This window comes from Pan paniscus, chromosome 19, assembly GCF_029289425.2.
Source record: "Pan paniscus chromosome 19, NHGRI_mPanPan1-v2.0_pri, whole genome shotgun sequence".
NCBI classification, from domain to species: Eukaryota; Metazoa; Chordata; class Mammalia; order Primates; family Hominidae; genus Pan; species Pan paniscus.
Window position 1 is genome coordinate 72,397,357 of NC_073268.2, and position 20,026 is coordinate 72,417,382.

Sequence of the window (20,026 nt, forward strand, 5' to 3'; positions counted from 1 at the left end):
CAAACTATAGAATAATAACTAACAACTAATAATAATAACTTCTTCGAGTTAGTGACACATGTGAGATCTTGTCGGGTCAAACTATAGAATCCATCTAAGAAATTCAGTCCAATAAAAATGTATCAACCTCTTACCTGTATAAAGAGGAATTATCTGTATTATTTATGGGCCCAGAAATTTAAGAATTTAACAATTTGTCAATCCATGAGCCCTACTCCTAACCACCTTCACAGGTAGTAAATGAGGAATTTGGTGGCTTGCTAAAACACGTAGAGATTTTTTAATAACGATGTTGATTGGAGATATTGAGTAGTTGGAGGAATGAAAATTGGAGAAAAGCAATCTGGATGAGGAATTTGGGACAAGGATATAGCTTTGACTGTCACAAATGGAGACATCTTACCCAAGCAAAACCTCCATAGCTACCTTCCCAGCTCCCATTTCATGGATTTATCTTATGTTCTTAATTTGGTTTTACAACTTGGCCTTCTGATAATAATAATAACAACAGTAACAACACCAGGTAGAATTGGAGAGAGTGCTGGAGAGAGGAAATACAATAAGTCTGGTTGGCTAGTTCAATGGCTTAAGACTTTCATCATTTTCTTGCTTCTGGTTCACGCTGACATCAGGAGGACTTTATCTAACTATTTTATATATATTATTTTATTTAACCTTTATGGCAATTCTTTGAAATAGCCACTAGTAATATTTCTATCAATCCCAGAGCATTGAACCAATTTGCCCAAATCACACTATTATTAAGAAATGGTAGAGCTTGGAAAAACATTGGTCACTGAAGTAACTAATCTGACCTATCCAGATCAGTGCGGGTGGTGTGGAAAGATCTTTCTGTAGGTCTGAGGACACCATGATTTGAGTGCTTAGTCTTAGAGATGATCTGGAATCACTTGAGTCTCAGAATGCAAATAGTTCATATCAATCATAGGGACTTTCCTGCCATTTCCTATTAAACCTACTACACTAAAAAGTACCCCTTTCAATATAACCCCAACAGGTCCAATAAATTATGGATTTGGAAGCAAGCTGAATTGTCTGGTGGGCTGCCACACTGAACAAATTGCCCGCACAATTGGCCTTCCAAGCATAGGCACAGTCTAATTGTCCCTCCCCTTTTACCAACATCTTGAATAAAGAGAAACTTGGCATTGGTTTCAATCCCCCTCCTCGCATCTCCCACAAAAGCTTTCTATTTCTTGGAAAAGAAAACTGTCCATTTATCCTAATAAGTATGAGTTGAGAAAACCATAATCTTTAGGAGAAGTTTCATTTAAAGGAACAATGTGTCAGAACTTGGCCAACAAGAACAAGGTACAATGTCAGTGTGAACCAGAAGCAAGAGAATGATGAGCGTCTAAGCCATTGAATGAGCCAGCCAGACTTACCATGTTTTCTGTCTCCAAGATTGGACCTGGGAGACAAAGTGAGCATCAAGTAGTCTTGAAATTCTAGGATACTAAGGAGCAGGGAGCTGAGCATGTGATGAGATACAGCAGCTAGCATGAATGTTTTTTCTTTCTGGGCTACAGCCTCCTGTATCCCCAAGAAAAGTCTCCCAATAAATATATATTCATCTGTAGGCTAGGCTTCTCTCTCTTTTTTTTTTCAGTCAGTGGCTTCAAACGTGACTCCTTTTTCATTTTGAATTGATTACTGTACAATTTTTTAACATTCTTTTTTTCTTTCTTTGTTTCAGAGGCTACTCTTTAAAGACAGGCATTTTACTTGCAGCAAAATGTAAGTACATTTCTTCCTTGAAATGGTATCTACTTCTCAGCTGTAATTCCTAAAGCCTCCTAATCTTTAAGGCTCCCATCTCACATTGCTGCATTTTTAAAGTCTAGCTCAACACACACAGCCAATCTAACATTTCATACTATTGATTTGTATAACATCATGGAACATTTCAGAAACCATTTTGGAAGCAGATTGAACTTAATTGTGGTTGTGACAATATTGCATCTAAAGCTAGATAAAAGTGAGGAGTAAAAAAATAGGCAATATTCATTTATATATTATGACCACGTGACACTAAACATTTAAATATTCAGTTCTCTCAAATGACTAATTTATTACTCTTTTCCCAGTTGCTCCTCACCGTGTGGTCACAGACTGTTTCTTGTTTAACGGCATGGTGGTAACCTTAATAATTCCTTCCTGTGTGTACTGCGTTATGGCCACTCTGTAAACCCGTATTCTCTCCAGAACTAATCTCCTGTGTATTATGTTTCTTTATTCTTAGTACTTCCAGTGTCTATACCCAAATTACAAATCCCCTCTATTCTGAAAGACCAAAGAAAATTATAGCAGATCTGAACTGGGAGTTCTGAGTTTTGTCTTTGGAATTAGGGTGATTTTTTTTTTCTTTTTTAATGAAATGAAGGTAAGAATAATTTTAACAAAGGAAAAAAAGAAAGTTTCATATGTCTCTGGTGTAATTTAATAATATCCAATTTACAAAAGCAGGAGGTAGATTTAGCTTTAGTATAAAGACCCTAGCTGTTCAAAAGTAGCTCAAAATGTAGTAAGTTGCTTGTCACTAAGCAAGTAATCAACAACTATAAGGTAGATGGTTGAGTCATGTACCCTCATGGAGGATACATCAACTTCTAATTCATGTAGAATTTCCAGCAGAGAATACATCTCAGTAGTCACTGAAGCATTTAATTAGACATTCTAGTACCTATCAGAATCCAAAGAGTACAGTTGAATTATATATATTATACATGTTCTAATAAATTCTCTTTTGAATCATTCAGTTCCTGAGAAGATTATGTGTTCAGCTGAACTGCAGGAGAAACTTAGTTTTTACTGATTTCCCTAGAGGATGGTTTTTTGTTTGCTCTCTAGAATAAATTGATCCCACTGCTGTACATCAAATACTCAAGCGTTAGCACAAAAGACATTCACCCTCAAAACATTCAGATTTAATGTGAACGTATTACACGTTCGCTGATATTTTTTAAAATGTCAGTCTCTGTATTATCTTGCTTTAGTCTTTATTGCATTATCAAGACACCTGCATGCTATGAATGTTTTAAGCAGCTTTTACCAAGAAAGTCACGTTAGATTTTATGAGTAGTCTCCTTTTCGTGTGCTGTCATGAGTATATTGTTTGTACAAATGTTAACTTTTGACTGTATTATTTCTTTTGAACACAGAAAGCTGTTCAGGGGAAATTGCCTATGTTTACTTTCTTGCATATTCATATTTGGTAGCTCTTTACCATACTGTTACTGCCTATTTAGCTTTACTAGTATTTTAAATGAGTTAATGTTAAATACCGAAAGATACTTGGTATATATTAATCGTGAAAATTTGATGAAGGGCAATTTAAGGCAGCATTTTAAGTCACTATATGTAAATTTAAACACCCACGTGTTACCGCAAGATCTCTTTATCAGAATTTCAGTTGAAAGCACCCTTTACCTTTCAGATTGCAAAAAAAAAAAAAAAAAAAAAAAAGGGGTTGGGGGGTGGCTATTTTACTTTAGAGGTCTCAGTTTGTGATTGTTTGTTTTCTTTTCACATTTTTTTTTTTCTCAGAAACATACAGGGTGCTTAGTGACCTATTTCATTAGTAAACATTTTGAGAAGGAAGCTTGCACTGGGATTATAAACAATCCAGACAAAATGGGTCTACCCAGCTCCCCGAGCAATCTCTGAGCAACCGGGGAAAGGTTGGTCTGACCCATGGAGTCACGGAAACATATTAAAATCACCAGGCAATCTTGACCTGGGTTCTTTTTGGCAGCTACATTGAACCAGCCCCTCTGGAGTTGACTTTTTGTCCTAATGATGATTGTGTTATTCAACCAATACAAATGGAAAACGACCTAATCAACGTTCCATTCAGACAAGACTTAGATCTATAGTGAATGACAGGAGACTTTCCAAGTAAAGGTCCTGGAAATGTATATGCAACACATAAAATCCCAACCCACCGATGGAGGACAGCTTTAGCCAAGTCAGGAAAATATGCCTCCATAGAGGAATAAGGCTGGGCGATGGAAGGAACTCAGGAGCAAAAATCAAAAGGCTAATGGCTAAGTCCCAGTTCACTCCTTCAGTAGTATAATTTGGAGTATGTTACTTAACCCTTCGGTTTCAAAGTATCTTTTTGGGGAAGAAGAGAGGAAGGAAGACATTTTCTCCTGACCCCTTCAAAGGGTTGTTGTGATAATCACATGATATAATGTTTTGGAAAAATTTTACCATCTGAAAATGCTTTGTATTACCAATAATCTTATTAAATTATTGGAGACCCTCCCTGTTTTAGTGGGAGTCCTTGGGATTCTGGTGGCAAGCTTTGGGCCTTCAAATTAATGCTACACAATAGAAGAAAATAGAACACTATTGGGCCAGGTCACTGCTCTGGAAAGACTTGCACCCACATTCTTTTTTTTCTTTTCAACCGCTCATATTCTTTAGGACCACTGCCTCTGGTGGAAGAGAATTATCTTCTGGGTGGTATGGGTGAGAAAGTTGCCAAAGAAACCTGAATTATCTAGAGGCCTGTAAAATGCGCAATTGCTTTTTAAGAGGCTTGGTGATATCGTGTGTTCCTTTCGATTTTTGGCAGGAACCATTTTCTGCAATTTGTGGTTTTGCAATTTCTCTTTTCGCAGACAACACCCTGGCTCTCATTCAATGCCCCATTGGTGGGGGTGAGGTGGGGAAAAAGAAAGATTCCCTGGGGCCCTGACTGCTCCAGAAAAAGAAGGAAATGTTAATGAAATAAGTCAGAAAAGAACGCTAGAGACTAGTGGAAGCTGGTTGGTTTTGGGGGAAGAAACAACTTTTAATAAATTGCATGGTGTGGCTAGGATTTTAGCTGAGGCTTTCATTGTCTGGGCAAAGACCTGTTCTCTTAATTCTTCTTGCCTCTCCACTGAGCTTTGTTTGGGTTACAATGTCAATCTTTTTTCTTCATTTTTTTTCCTGTATTCAACAAGCCTAGAGCAGTCTCTTTCACTGGTTACTTGGCCTCTTCTAGAGGGATTTTCTTTAAGTATTCCATCTCTAAGTATCCATTTGCCAATTACATTAACTTGGTTTGTGTAATTTAGCTCAAGATCTATGCATCAGAACTTTTTGCCCTCATTCTGGGTGCCTTTTCTTCCCCTTCCCTATGGCTTTAATGCCCTTTGCAGAGGAGGTCTATGGCCAGCAAAGCAGTACAGGGATGTAGCATTTATGTAGGCAAGAGTGATTTGTTCTGTTTCTATTCATCGCCTCTGGAAAGGGTTTGCAGACTTTTGTTTGCTTTTTTATGGCTGCTAGGCACTGTGCTGAAGGATTTAAAGTTGCATCCAGTGTTAACCTTGTATTCTTTCTCTGTTCACTTTTTTATATCAAAACAGTCCTCTGTTTCCAAAGGAGTGGATTCCCAGGGCCTATGCCCATCGTTCTTGGGCTTTCCATGCACAAAGGCCACGTATTTCTTCTCTTGTCATGACCTAAATGTCACTGCTTCTTGTACTTCTAAAAGGATAATAAAGGTAATTGCTACTCGTATGTTAATTACAATCCCCCAAATTTCACGTATTTCAGGAAAATATGATTTTACTGTGTGTGTGTTGTAAACATTTAGGGAATTACTTCTGTTATGGAATCATAAATCATGGAACTTTAATTTTGGAAGATGCTTTCAATATGATGCAGTTCAGCAGCCCACCCCTAGCTGTCCTCACAACATCTTCTCTCGAAGCCCTTCCTCTATCTCATATGGTAGCCTAATCCGTTTTTTAATAGCTCAGTATTCAAACTTTCTTTCGCTAACCTGAGATAACCTCCCTCTGACTTTGGGTCATTTGTGCTAGTTTATCCCTTCTGGAGCAGCTCAGAAGAAGCTGACTCCTTCCCCACATGACAACCCTCCAAATATTTTGGAATCTGATCCCGTATACTCTCTGAGTCTTCCTTGTCCAGGCTAAACATCCTCAATTTCTTCAGCCATTCTTCGCACGACTTGGTTTAGTTATCCTTTTCCATTTATCCAAGTTGCATTTTTCAATGCTCCTTTTAAAATGTTACAGCCCGAACTGAAAAGAATACTGCTGAGATGGCTGACCAGTACAGAGCTTCTAGAAAAAAACAAAAACAAAAAGAAATTCTCGTTCTGGTGTGTTAGTTTTATTACAATAACTAAGAGCACATCAAAAATTTTAATAGCACTTTAGTCCTGAGGCTAATCTAAAACCCCTAGATACAAAAGCTGCTACTAAAACAGATTTTTCAGTCATGTATCTTTGCACTTGGTTTTGAATATGATGCAAAATATATTTATCCATGCAACACTTAGTAATTTCAGAATATAAGTAAAACTATTAGGAGTTTTTTGAATTTAAATTATTTTAAATCCTTTGTCAGTTTGATCTGCCTCTTGGCTTCATTCAAGAGATTGGTAGAGACAGTGAATATCTGGATTTTAAGCTCCTCAAAGGTGGAACCATGTTTTATTCATCTTTGTCTCTCCTGAAATGTCTGTGATATTCTCTTAAACAACCAGATGCTCAGTAAATGCTTACATTAACTCAATCAACAGAATCAAATACAAAGTAGCTTTCCAACACCCAGACTGGGACCTATCTTTAGGCTGATATCTGTGCCCTGTAGAAACTAAGATAAATACTTAAAATACACTATACTGCTAATGCTTGGCAATTTTGTAGCATTGTAGAGTTAATTAATAATGCCACCTCAAGGGCTAGATAGTCTGAATTCTAATCTTGCTAGACTTTACTGGTTATGTGCTTTAGAGCAAATTAGATTACCTTGTCTGTTCCTGACAAATAAAATATAGTAATAAATTATTTGTATCTGCCTCATAAGGTGTTTGTGAGGCATGTAAATGCAAGCTCAAATTACATGTAAAGAATATAGAAAAAATTCTGGTAATATAAAAATAATAATAGTAGTAATAGTTGTATTGTTGTTGCTTTTGTTATTATTTTCAATATATGCTAATAGAACCACCCAATCCTAAGAGGAACAAAAAACAACTTTGATAGAACTTGTTCATATTAAACCCATATTGACTTCAACTAATAATTTTATTATCAAAATGCTAGTGTGATCTGAATATAACCGACTGCTTCACGGGCCATTTAAGCTCAGGCATGCATTCGAAAATGGAAAATCAAAACATCTAAAAAGATGACAACAATGTACATTTTTGCTGAAGTCCTTCAAAGGGGAATTATGTTACATTCCACAGCAAAATATTCTAAAGATCTTCTTAACCCACATTTCTCATTTTGAGTAACAACTCAAACATTTTACCTTTCTGTCTGTGCTTTATAAAAACAAAATGTGCTGTTTTGTTCTTGTTTTTTTCTCACTTACCTCTTCTCTCCTAATCATGTCCAGTTCTCCAGAACTACTAAATTACTAGCCTAATCTTTTCTGTCTACAACTCCTCCATTCCCTATATAATTTTATGTGGCCCTTCCAGGTGGCATGTGAAAAGATGTGTATGTTTGCCTGTGTGTACGTGTGTGTACATTATATATTATATGCCTAATATATAATATATATTATGACTTTCACTGATAAAATAGATATGTAACAAAATTTATGATTGATGAATGAATATAGTTTCCATGTAAATGTGGTTGATATTTATATATATGTTAATGAGTAAGACAAAAATGAAACAGAAAAGGTATACCTCACAGGTCCACTCTTCATCAATAAATGTGAACAACTTCTTTTCTTAACTGGATAATAGTTTTGAATACAGTTGAATATTTCCTCAAATTTCCATGTTATTCACAATATGACAGCTATAGACAGAACATTCCTTTTTGTTTAATCTGCATCATTAACATTCTCATCACTTTCTTAAACGTAGACAATCAACAAAACAATAAATCAAGACCTGGTTGGTAGCATTTGCCAATTTCTGTGGTGTAAATGCTGCTGCCATGGCCATTTTCAAGTTACCAACATGATGTCTCTAAATGTGTAATTAGGAAGATGTGCAGTAACACACCTTTATATGGTATTCACACCATACGGATACAAAGCATTCAAATAAACTAAAAAGCATAGGTAATTTAAAATGCAGCAAAATAATTAAGAAGTGATGAGTTTTTAGCATTTATTTCCTTTGGGGTTTTTTTTTTTTTTAGCTTTTATTTTAGGTTAACAGGTACATGTGCAGGTTTGTTATATAGGTAAAATTATGTTACAGGAATTTGTTGTACAGATTATTTTATCACCCAGGTACTAAGACTAGTACCCAATAGTTATTTTTTCTGATCCTCTTCTTCCTCCCACCCTCCACCCTCAAGTAGGTCCCGGTGTCTGTTGTTCCCCTCTTTGTGTCCATAAGTTCTCATTATTTAGCTGCTACTAATAAGTGAGAACATGCAGTATTTGGTTTTCTGTTCCTGCATTAGTCTGCTAAAGATAATAATCTTCAGCTCCATCCATGTTCCCACAAAAGACATCATCTCATTCTTTTTTATGGATGCATAGTATTCCATGGTATATATGTACCACATTTTCTTTATCCAATCTGTCATTTGTGGGCATTTACGTTGATTCCATACAATTACTATTGTGACTAGTGTTGCAATGAACATTCACATGCATGTGTCTTTATGGTAGACTGATTTACATTCCTCTGGGTATGTACCCAGTATTGGGATTGCTGCGTTGAATGGTAGTCCTGTTTTTAGCTCCTTGAGGAATCACTACACTGCTTTCAATAATGGTTGAATTAATTTACAGTCCCACCAAGAGTGTCTAAGTGTTCCCTTTTCTCTGCAACCTTGCCAGGATCTGTTTTTTTTACTTTTTATTAACAACCATTCTGACTGGTATGAGATGGTATCTCACAGTGGTTTTCATTTGCATTTCTCTAATGTTCAGTGATATTTGACTTTTTTTCATATGCTTGTCAGCCACATGTATGTCTTCTTTTGAAGTGTCTGTTCATGTCCATTGCCCACTTTTTAATGTCTGTTGTTGTTGTTGTTTCTTATAAACTTGTTTAAGTTCCTTACAGATGCTGGATATTAGACCTTTGCGAGATGCATAGGTGGCAAATATTTTCTCCCATGCTGTAGATTGTCTGTTTATTCTGTTCATAGTTTCTTTTGCTGTGCAGAAGCTTTTACATTTGATTAGATCCCATTTGTCAACTTTTGCTTGCGTTGCAATTACTTTTGGCATCTTCATCATGCCATTTTTGTCCATTCCTATGTCCACAATGGTATTGCCTAGGTTGTCTTCCAGAGTTTTTATAGTTTTGGGTTTTACATTTAATTCTTTAATCTATCTTTAGTTGATTTTTGTACATGGTGTAAGGAAAGGGTCCAGTTTCAATCTTCTGCATATGGCTAGCCTGTTACCCCAGCACCATTTCTTGAAAAGGGAGTCTTTCCTCACTGACGGTTTTTGTCAGCTTTGTCAAAGATCAGATGGTTGTAGGTGTGCAGCCTTATTTCTAGGCTCCTTATTCTGTTCCATTGGCCTATGTGTCTATTTTTGTGCCAGTACCATGCTATTTTGGTTACCGCAGCCCCGTATTATAGTTTGAAGTTGGCTAAGGTGATGACTCCAGCTTTGTTCTTTCTGCTTAGGATTGCTGTAGCTATTCAGACTCTTTTTTGGTTCCATATGAATTTTGAAATCGTTTTTTCTAATTCTGTGAAAAATGCCTTTGGTAGTTGCATAAAAATAGCGCTGAATCTGTAAATCACTTTAGGCAGTATGGCCATTTTAATCATATTGATTCTTCCTATCCATGATCCATGAGCATGGAATGTTTTTCCATTTATTTGTGTCATCTCTGGTTTATTTTTCTTTTCTTTTCTTTCTTTCTTTCTTTTTTTTGAGATGGAGTCTCACTCTGTTGCCCAGGCTGGAGTGCAGTGGCATGATCTTGGCTCACTGCAACCTCTGCCTCCCAGGTTCAAGCGATTCTTCTGCCTCAGCCTCCTGAGTAGCTGGGACTACAGGCACGTGCGACCACCTCCGGCTACTTTTTTGTATTTTTAGTAGAGATGTGGTTTCACCATGTTAGCCAGGATGGTCTCGAACTCCTGACCTCATGATCTGCCTGCCTCGGCCTCCTAAAGTACTGGGATTACAGGAGTGAGCCACCGCGCCTGGCCCTGATTTCTTTGAGCAATGCTTTGTAGTTCTCATTGTAGATATCTTTCACCTCCCTAGTTAGCTGTATTCCTAGATATTTTATTCTTTTCGTGGCAATTGTGAATGGGATTGCATTCCTGATTTGAATCTTGGCTTGGCTGTTGTTGGTGTATAGGAATACTAGTGGTTTTTGAACATAATTTTGTATCCTGAAACTTTGCCAAAGTTGTTTATTAGCTGAAGGAGTTTTTAGGCCAAGACTATGGGGTTTTCTAGATACAGAATCAGGTGGTGTGCAAACAAGGGTAGTTTGACTTCCTCTCCTCCTATTTGGATGCCCTTTATTTCTTTCTCTTGCCTGATTGCTCTGGCCAGGACTTCCAATACTATTAGGTTGGTGCAAAAGTAATTGTGGCTTTTACATTGACTATAATGGCAAAAACTGCAGTTACTTTTGCACCAACCTAATACATTGACTATGAGGAGTGAGAGAGGGCATCCTTGACTTGTGCCAGTTTTCAAGGGAAATGCTTCCAGCTTTTGCCCTTTAAGTATGATGTTCTCTGTGGGTTTGTCATGGATGGCTCTTACTATTTTGAGCTATGTTCCTTCACTGAGAGTTTTCAACATGAACTGATGTTGAATTTTATTGAAAGCCATTTCTGCATCTATTGAGATAATCATGTTGTTTTTGTCTTTTGTTCTGTTTATGTGATGAATACCATTTATTAATTTACATATGTCGAGCCAACCTTGCATACCAGGGATGAAGCCTACTTGATTGTTGTGGGTTGGCTTTTTAATATGCTGCTGGATTTGGTTTGCAAGTATTCTATTAAGGACATTTGCATCAATGTTCATAAAGGATACTGGCCTGAAGTTTTTGTTGTTGTTTTGTCTCTACCAAGTTTTAGTATCAGGATGATGCTGGCCTCATAGAATGAGGTGGGGAAGAGTTAGTTCCCTCTTCAATTTTTGGAACAGTTTCAGTAGGAATTGTACCAGCTCTAAACACCCACATCTTTTACATCTCTTTGTACATCTGGTAGAATTCTGCTGTGAATTCATCTAGTCCCGCCCTTTTTTTAATCGGTAGGCTATTTATTACTGATTCAATTTTGGAGCTCATTATTGGTCTGTTCAGGGAATCAATTTCTTCCTGGTTCAGTCTTGGGAGGATGTATATGTCCAGGAATTTATCCATCTCTTCTAGGTTTTCTAGTTTGTGTGCATACAGGTATTCATGGTAGTTTCCGATAGTTATTTTTATTTCTATGGGGTCAGTGGTAACATCCCCTTTGTCATTTCTAATTGTGTTTATTTGGACCTTCTCTCTTTTCTTCTTCATTAGTCTAGCTAGTAGCTTATATATCATTAATTTTTATAACAAACCAACTCCTGGATCTTTTGGAATGGTTTTTTTTGTGTCTCAATTTCTTTCAGTTCAGCTCTGATTTTGGTTATTTCTTGTCTTCTGCTAGCTTTGGGGTTGGCTTGCTCTTGCTTCTCTAATTCGTTCAGTTGTGATGTTAAGTTGTTAATTTGAAATCTTTCTAACTTTTTGATGTGGGAGTTTAGTGCTATAAATTTCCCACTGAAGGCTGATTGAACTGTGTCCCAAAGATTCTGGTATGTTTTATCATTGTTCTCATTAGTTTCAAAGAACTTCTTGGTATCTGCCTTAATTTCATTACTTACCCAAAAGTCATACAGGAGCATGTTGTTTAATTTCCATGTAATTGCATGACTTTGAGCAATTTTTGTAGTCTTGACTTCTATTTTTACTGTGCTGTGGTTCAAGAGTATGTTTGATATGATTTCAGTTCTTTTGCATATGCTGATTGTTTTATGTCTAATTGTGTGGTCGATTTTAAAGTATGTGCCATGTGGTGATGAGGAGAATGTATATTCTGTTGTTGGGGACAGAGTTCTGTTGAGGTCTATCAGATCCATTTGATCCAATGTTGAGTTCAGGTCCTGAATATTTTTGTCAATTTTCTGCCTCAATGATCTGTCCTCAAAAATACTGTCAGTGGAGTGTTGGAGTTTCCCACTATTATTGTGTGCGAATCTAAGTCTCTTTGTAAGCCTCTAAGAACTTGCTTTACAAATCAAGGTGCTCCTGTGTTGAGTATATATATATTTAGGATAGTTAGACCTTCTTATTGAATTGAACCCTTTACTATTATGTAATGCCCTTCTTTGTCCTTTGTGATCTTTGTTGGTTTGAAGTCTGTTTTGTCTGAAATAAGGGTAGCAACCCCTGCTTTTTTACTAATTTCCATATGCTTGGCAGATTTCCTCCATCCCTTTATTTTGAGCCTATGGGTGTCATTATATGTGAGATGGGTCTCATGAAGACAGCATACCATGAGTCCCTTGTATTTAATGCAAGTTGTTTAACTGTAAGTTTGAATAATTTAATTTGTAACAATGATTGTATTTAACGAATAGCTTACAAATTCTTGAAAATCTGACAATTGCTCCCCGGCAAACTGGTACAAATCTAGCATAACACTGGTCCTTCCTCTTTAGAGAGCAGTGAGGGTAGGAAGTGGGAAGAAGAGATTGGGATATGATTGTGAATATTAAGTTGATTTTTTTTCTCAAGTTACAATTTTTAAAAAATCTGTTTTAGACTTTTGCCAAGATCAGAGACAATCTCCTAAGTCTTCAGCAGGCAGTTTCTACCATCCTTGCCATGAAAATGTTTTCATCTTTAGTATTGATTATGATTCAAAGATTTCATCATTCTATCTTTTCTAAATAATTTTTTAGACTACAAGAATCACAAGTTAAAGAGAATGGGGAGGAGAGGATTGTAAGATATAGATATTTAATGAAATCCACAAATAGAAAAAAATGTTTAGTTGCATCATATTAATCTGAACTGCAGAGCTCCATAAGAAATGGAGAGGGGTTGGTTAATGGCTACAAAAATACGGTTAGATAGAAGGGAAAAGATCTAGTGTTCAATAGTGAAGTAGAGAAAGGTAGTTCACAATAATATGGTGCAATAGTTCAACATAGCCATAAGCTAACAATTGAAGTGTTCCCAACACAAAGGACAAATGTTTGAGATGATGGATATCCCAGTTACCCTGATGTGATCATTACAACATTGTATGCATGTATCAAAATATCACTTTCACTCCATAAATGTGTGCAACTTTTTAAATGTATCAACTTTTTAAAAGCTAAAATACATATTTTTTAAAAGGAATCAGAGCTGCTGTCTTCTCTCTGGGGCCTCAGGGTATCACCTACCTCTGTTGACCAGGCCAATCTATTTACTCTCCAGATTGCATATGTCCCAAAATGGCAGCTACAGGCATCAAGGATTAGACATTTTAGCTCCTCTTTCCACTTGGGAGATCCACAAGGATTTCTAAACTCCGACGAAAAAAAATTCACATGGTTCAAGTCTTTTTTCCTTGGCAGGCTACTGGTCAGCATACAAATGGGGTTCCTCAGATTGAAACACTTCTGGTTCCATTAGATGTGACTCTAGCAGAGTTGTGGGAAGGGATAGGGTCAGAGGAACATCCAGGACTATGGGCAAAGACAGCTTACACATTTGGGAGCTGCGAATAGAAAAACATAATGATTGACATTTTTAGTATAGTATTCATAGGCTTTTTCATTAAAAAGAAGCATTATGAAATATTTCAAACATAGAGGAAAATAATATAATGAATAACTATGTTTTGTCACGCACATTTAACTAATTTGAGTACATCAATTTTTGGTTCAGATTTTTATAGATTTTAAAGAAATAAATTATTTTAAATATAATTAAGTCTTCATATGCCCCCTTTCCTGGTCTGATTCTGCTCTATCATTCTCACACAAAAAAATCACAATCCTGTATGCTTATCCTTATTTTTCTCTATCAGTGAGCAATATCCATCATTGCTTCATAATTTTTAAGTTTTCATAAATGATACCAAGCCATATGTGGCATTCTGTATTTTTTTTCAGTCAACATTATGTTTTTGAGATTTCTCCAACTGAACATGTGGGTATGATTTGCTATTTTATCTCTAGATAGTATTCCATTGCATGAATATATTGCTATTTTCATTCATTCATTCATTCTATTGGTGAAAAATTAGGTTGTTGCCAATTTTTGCTATAAAAAAATACCGCAATGATTATCCTTGTAGCCTCATGTACCTGGGCAGAATTTTCTCCAGGATACCAAGATGTAAACTTATTGGATTATAAGGTATATATCTCATTAATATTACCAGATAATGCCAAATTACCCTCCTAGGGTTGACCAGTTTACATTCCTATGAGCAGGTCATGTAAGTTTCGGTTTCCCCAAATCTTTGCCAACATGGGTTATTTTCAGACCTCAAAATTTTTCTTCAATATGATGGGAGTAAAATGGTGTGTCATTTTTCCAGTTTTCAATTCCCAAATTTCTAGTGAAATTGAGCATCTTTTAATATGTTTCTTGGTCATATTTTTGTGAATTGCTTATTCACATATTTTACTATTTTTTAATGAGTTACTATTTTATTTTTATGGTTTTGTATAAGTGAATTATCTCTTCCACTTAGTAATCTATTGTATGTTATATGCAAATACATTTTCCAACTCTGTTGTTGGCCTGTTTTTTTTTAACTTTTTGTGGGATAATTTTAATTATAGAGACATTGACATTCTAACATAATCTATATTTTTAAGATTTTCATTTAAGACTTTTTAATTTCCTACTTTGATGATGTAAAGATATGCTTCTGTACACTGTTATGTAAGTTTTAAAGTTTTGATTTCACATTTGTGTTTTTTATCTACATGAAAGTTACATTTTCTGGAGGCTGAGGCAGGAGGATCACTTGAGCCCAAGAGTTCAAGTCTGCAGTGAGCTATGATTGTGCCACTGCACTCCAGCTTGACCAACAGAGTGAGACCCTGTTCTAAAACAAACAAACAAACAAAACAACAAAAAAAAGAAAGTTACATTTTGTATGCTGTGAAGTAGGGGGTCTAACTTTATATTTTTCTTACGGAAAATCAACTCATCCAGCATGATGTAACAAATAAATAGTCTATGATTTCCCCATGGAATTGCTATGCTATCTCTATCATGAACTTGCTTTCCATATGTCTGGATCTGTTTCTGAGGGATCTACTCTGTTCAAATAGTCTATTGATCATTGTCTGACCCAAAGGCATATTCTCTTAAAATACTGTAGCATTAAATTACAGCAATCTCCCCTTATCCATGAGGAGTAAGTTGCAAGACCCCTAGTGGATGGTTGAAACTGCAAAAAGTACCAAAACCCATACTATATATACTATGTCTTTTCCTATGTGAGTGTACCTATGATAAAGTTTAATTTAAAACTTAGGTACAGTAAGAGATTAATAACAATTAATAATAAAATAGAACAATTAAAACAATATGCCACTATCACTAGTCTTGTGCTTTGGGGCCATTATTAAGTAAAATAAGGATTACTTATAAACATAAGCACTGCAATACCATGGATACCCTGACAATCAATTTCATAACCAAGATGGCTATTAAGTGACTAAGGGGCAGGTAGCATATTCAGTGTGGATATGCTGGACAGAGAGAGGATTCACGCCAGGCTGGGACAAAGTGGGATAGTGTGAGACTTCATCACCATACTCAGAATGGTGTACCATTTAAAATGAACAGTTATTTATTTCTGGAATTTTTCATTTAATACTCTTGGTATACTGTTTGACCACTGTTAACTTAAACCACAGAAAATGAAACTGTGAGTAAGGTAGGGCTGCTGTAATTTTTCATAGCTGATAGGACAAGATTCTGTACCTAGATCTTTTTCTTCACTATTACCTATATCTTCTCTGTCTTTTAATTTCTTGTGTGACTTTTAAGATTGGTCTGTCAATTTCCACAAAAATCTCTATAAGAATTTTGATGAAATTATACAGAATTTATATTCAGGAGAAGTGGCATCTTTGTTATACTGTACTATTCCATCCATGGGTATAACATATTGTATAATATACTTAATCTTTTATAAACTTTAAAAATGTTTTATAGTATTCTCTACAAAACTCTGAAACATCTTTTGATGTATTTATTAGTATAGGTTTTTATGTGAATGATCTTTATTCTATACTTTTAAAAATAGTTATTTTGCTATCTAGGAATACAATTGATTTTCATGTTTGATTTTTAATGCAGCAACACTACTAATCTCTCTAATTTTTTAATGGTATCTCTGTAGATTATTCAAAGATTGTCTACAATCATATACTCTACAAATAAGAATAATTTTGTATCATGCTTTCTAAAATTCTTTGAGCCTCTGATTTTGTTGGTTTTATTGCATTGCCTTGGGTCTTCAATTCATGTTGAGTACCAGGATGATGACAGCCATTCTTGACTTGTCTCGGACTTTAATAAGAATTTATTTAAAATTTCACAGTTAGGAATAATGTGTGCTGTATGTTTTTTGTTAAATGACTTCTATTAGGTTAAGAAAAAGTCTTCTCATTCCTTGTTTACTAGGATTTTTTTATAAAAACATGATTGTGTATTTAATTTTATCAAATCTTTTTCTGCCTCTATGGAGATGATGCTATGATTTTGTTCTGTGTTCCTTTCATGTGAAATATTCATAGATTTTCTGACGTTAAACTATTATTGCATTCTTGGCATAAACTCTACTTGGTAATGCTTTTTAAAAATGTATTGCTATACAATTTGCAAATGTTCCATTCAATTTTTCTCATTTATGTTCACTTGCAAGAATAGTCTATAATTTTCTTTTGTTGTTGTGGTTGTCATTATGTTCTTTTTTACACTTATTTAGCATTGAATTTCTTTGTGCTTTGGGAATTTTATGAATATCTTACTTTCTTTGGGACTTTCCTCTCTTTCTCTTCCTCCTTCCATCTCACTCTCCTTAGCCCTCCTTATCTAAAGATTTTGCTGTTGCCTCTACTGAGGGCCTCACCCAAGACTACCAGTCCAACAATACCTTTAATAGGGGAGTATGCTCCTGCTCCATGGTGATATTGGGAATACCCAAGAGCCAAGCCTCCAAGCTAGTGATAGTTTGGCTCAGTTGCTGCCTGTAAAGTAAAGCCAGTGTTTCCAGCCTTCCTGGGCCACAACTCAATAGTCCCAAGGACATCGAACTTTTTCTGCCTCCTTTGAGAAACTGAGAAGACCTACATTAACTCCTGGTTTCAAGTAGTAAGCCCATCTTCAGATACCTACTTAATATGAAGCATTTTTACTTTGTAGTAAACTACAGTTGCTAAACTCCTAGCCCTCCCTAATTCTAGTCCTTCCTAGCCCTGATTCCAGATGGAAGCCCAGGTGGCTAAGGGCTTCACCTCCACCCCCATCCCATCCCCTGTTTATCTCCTTAGTTTTCGGTTTAACTTATGATCTATAGAATTATGTATACACGCACACATACACACATACAGGCATGCATTTTAAATCTGGAATTAGTTTTAATCTCCAAATGAACTAAGGAGTGTTTCAAGAATGTTAGGTTTTTAATTAAAATTTGAAATCTATGTAATTATCATGTTCTGTAGTTCTGGGCCTTTGAAGACATTTTTAGTTAAATGAAACTTCATTGTATTGGGGTGGAGAAGCCAGTTAGCCCTAGTTTAGCCACAGACCCTCAGGAAATATCAGGGGTGGGGAGTGGAGGGGGTCACTAGGAAAGCAGGAAGGTGGAGATAGGGTGCTGTTTGGAGAGAAGTTCTGAGTGGCATACATAGAATGTGGCATGTGGCAGAAAAGGAGTGGTGACTATAAAATACTGTGTAAGTGATGAGCTTTCTTTCTCTACTCATATCTTGTAAACTTCAATACATTAATTTCAAAAATATGTATCAACATGTACTATTTGTCAGACACTGTGCTAGGTGAAGTCAATAAAAAAAGACAGACAATGCCTATTCCCTTAAGGAGCTTATATTCCAGTGGAAAAGGTAAAGTGAAGATAGGGCAGAATAGCTGTAAGGGAATATTTCCTCAGTAAGATTTGACATAGCATTCCCTGTGTGCTGGTACCCAAAGTCACATGCCTAGAAGACAGGACTAGGTTCCATGACTCAAAGTGATCACATCATGAACTTCTCAATCTTCAACTCTCAGGGTCCAGCAGCCAAAGGAGAGAAGGAAATTACTCAGCTTAGAAGGGTTTTCTCAATACCGAGGTATGAGAAATCTGAATGAGTAAGTGATGTTACCATTCATCTTTATGTTTTTTGGATTTTTGTGCTTGAAACTATATGCTGAGTCATTTCATGAATCCAGGCAGGCTGCATATAGCCAGCAGGTAAGGAATGAGCATTGCTGGTTCCAGACAACCTCAGCAGAGCAGTTAGAGCTGTACTTACTAAGAGTACCAGCAGGGTATAGAGCGTAAAGAGACCAAGCTTCCTAGAATTCCCACTGTGGCTCTCTGAAGCTTGTCCCAATTTGCTCCTCAGTAAAATAGAGAATTTAAGCCACCGCTTTGTGTTTGGAAGGGTTTAATTTAGACAAGTATCACTCAGATGGCCATTTTTTTTGTTCCATTCAAATTTCAACACATTTCCTTAGTCTTTGTAATTAAGGTTTTTCTAATTTCAACATATGTTTCCCAAAAGAGGCTTTCAATAATATTGAATATATGAATCATACATTGCTTACTTGTCTGTAGCCCCTTGAAATTTGCTCCACATTTTTTGGATATAACTCCAAAAAACCCTATTTGTATTTCAAATTCTTTATATTCAGTAGTCTATTTCTGTAATAGACAAATTTAACTGTATGTCATTCTGGAAAATAAAAACAGCTAAATCATGTGAGAAATGTTATATGCCTTTCCACACAATGATCCTTTACCAGGCACAGGAATCAGTGGAGGATCTGAAGCTGTGGTTCCTCAGGTAATTAATTCCCTGCCCTTCATAACTCTCATAAAGAGCTCGTCAGGTAGACAGTGAATCTAGTATTTAGAGGGTTTTTTCCTTTGTTTGTTTGTTCTAACATCATGGCACCTCAACAGAAGACAACTACTTTATCTGGTTCTCACCAGTGATCCTTCCTGCCACACTTCTGCTGGACTTCTTGAAAGGTGGTTCTGTAGTGTACTTTATGGGTGATTTAATGAAATTTCACTGCTAGTTTTGACAATTGATTATTTTTACCTTACATGCTAACTTTAAACCCTAAATCTCATATGAACTGTGCCTTGATAGCAATTCTAAAATTTCATCAGTAATATTTTAAAGCTGATAGCAAACACTTATAGTAATACTGTTTTATCTGCATAAAAATTCATTTATAGCGTTTTAAAGTAGAAACATTCTAGTCCTCTTTAATTATGTCATTAAAATGAAGAAGAAACAGTAGTGGAAGCTAGGAGACACTATCAAGGGAAAAGCACTTTTCTGAGGAAACCAGAGAGTCCTACTTTGACATTTCAACACAGACCTTCAGGAGCCCTGCTGGTAATTGGTTTTTGTAGCTTTGTTATAGCACTAAGTCATGTTTTATGGACTCTTTTAATAGGAGAGCTTTGTTACAATGTATTAAAAAAGAAGACAAAGACAGGTAGCATCAATCTACCAAAAGGTCAAAGAGAAAAAAGCAGATGGACCTCTTCCCCTGAATCAAGTTAAAATGGTCCTGCCTATCAGAAGATAGCATCTCTTTATAGACACATATATATAATTTTTCCAGAAACAGGCACCTGCAATCAAAGTTGCTCCTTTCTATAGTTCCACACCACCACTGCCTCTAATCAGATGAGTCAGTAGGAGTTACAATGTGATTCCAAACTGCAACCGAAAAATAACTTGGGATACTCAGAGGTCTTCTTCCTAATTTGCTTGTTTGGAGCAAGTCTGACTCATTCACCGTATCATGGGCAAT

The 20,026-nt window shown here is 36.0% G+C and overlaps 1 protein-coding gene across 1 annotated transcript in view; it reads left to right on the forward strand.

Annotated features, from left to right (window-relative positions):
• ANKFN1 (ankyrin repeat and fibronectin type III domain containing 1) overlaps positions 1-20,026 on the forward strand; it is a 359,995-nt gene that overhangs the window by 69,091 nt on the left and 270,878 nt on the right. Inside the window, exon 2 of the mRNA XM_003817411.4 lies at positions 1,718-1,758. Coding sequence (XP_003817459.3) covers positions 1,718-1,758 — 41 coding nt within the window. The remainder of the gene's footprint in view (positions 1-1,717; positions 1,759-20,026) is intronic.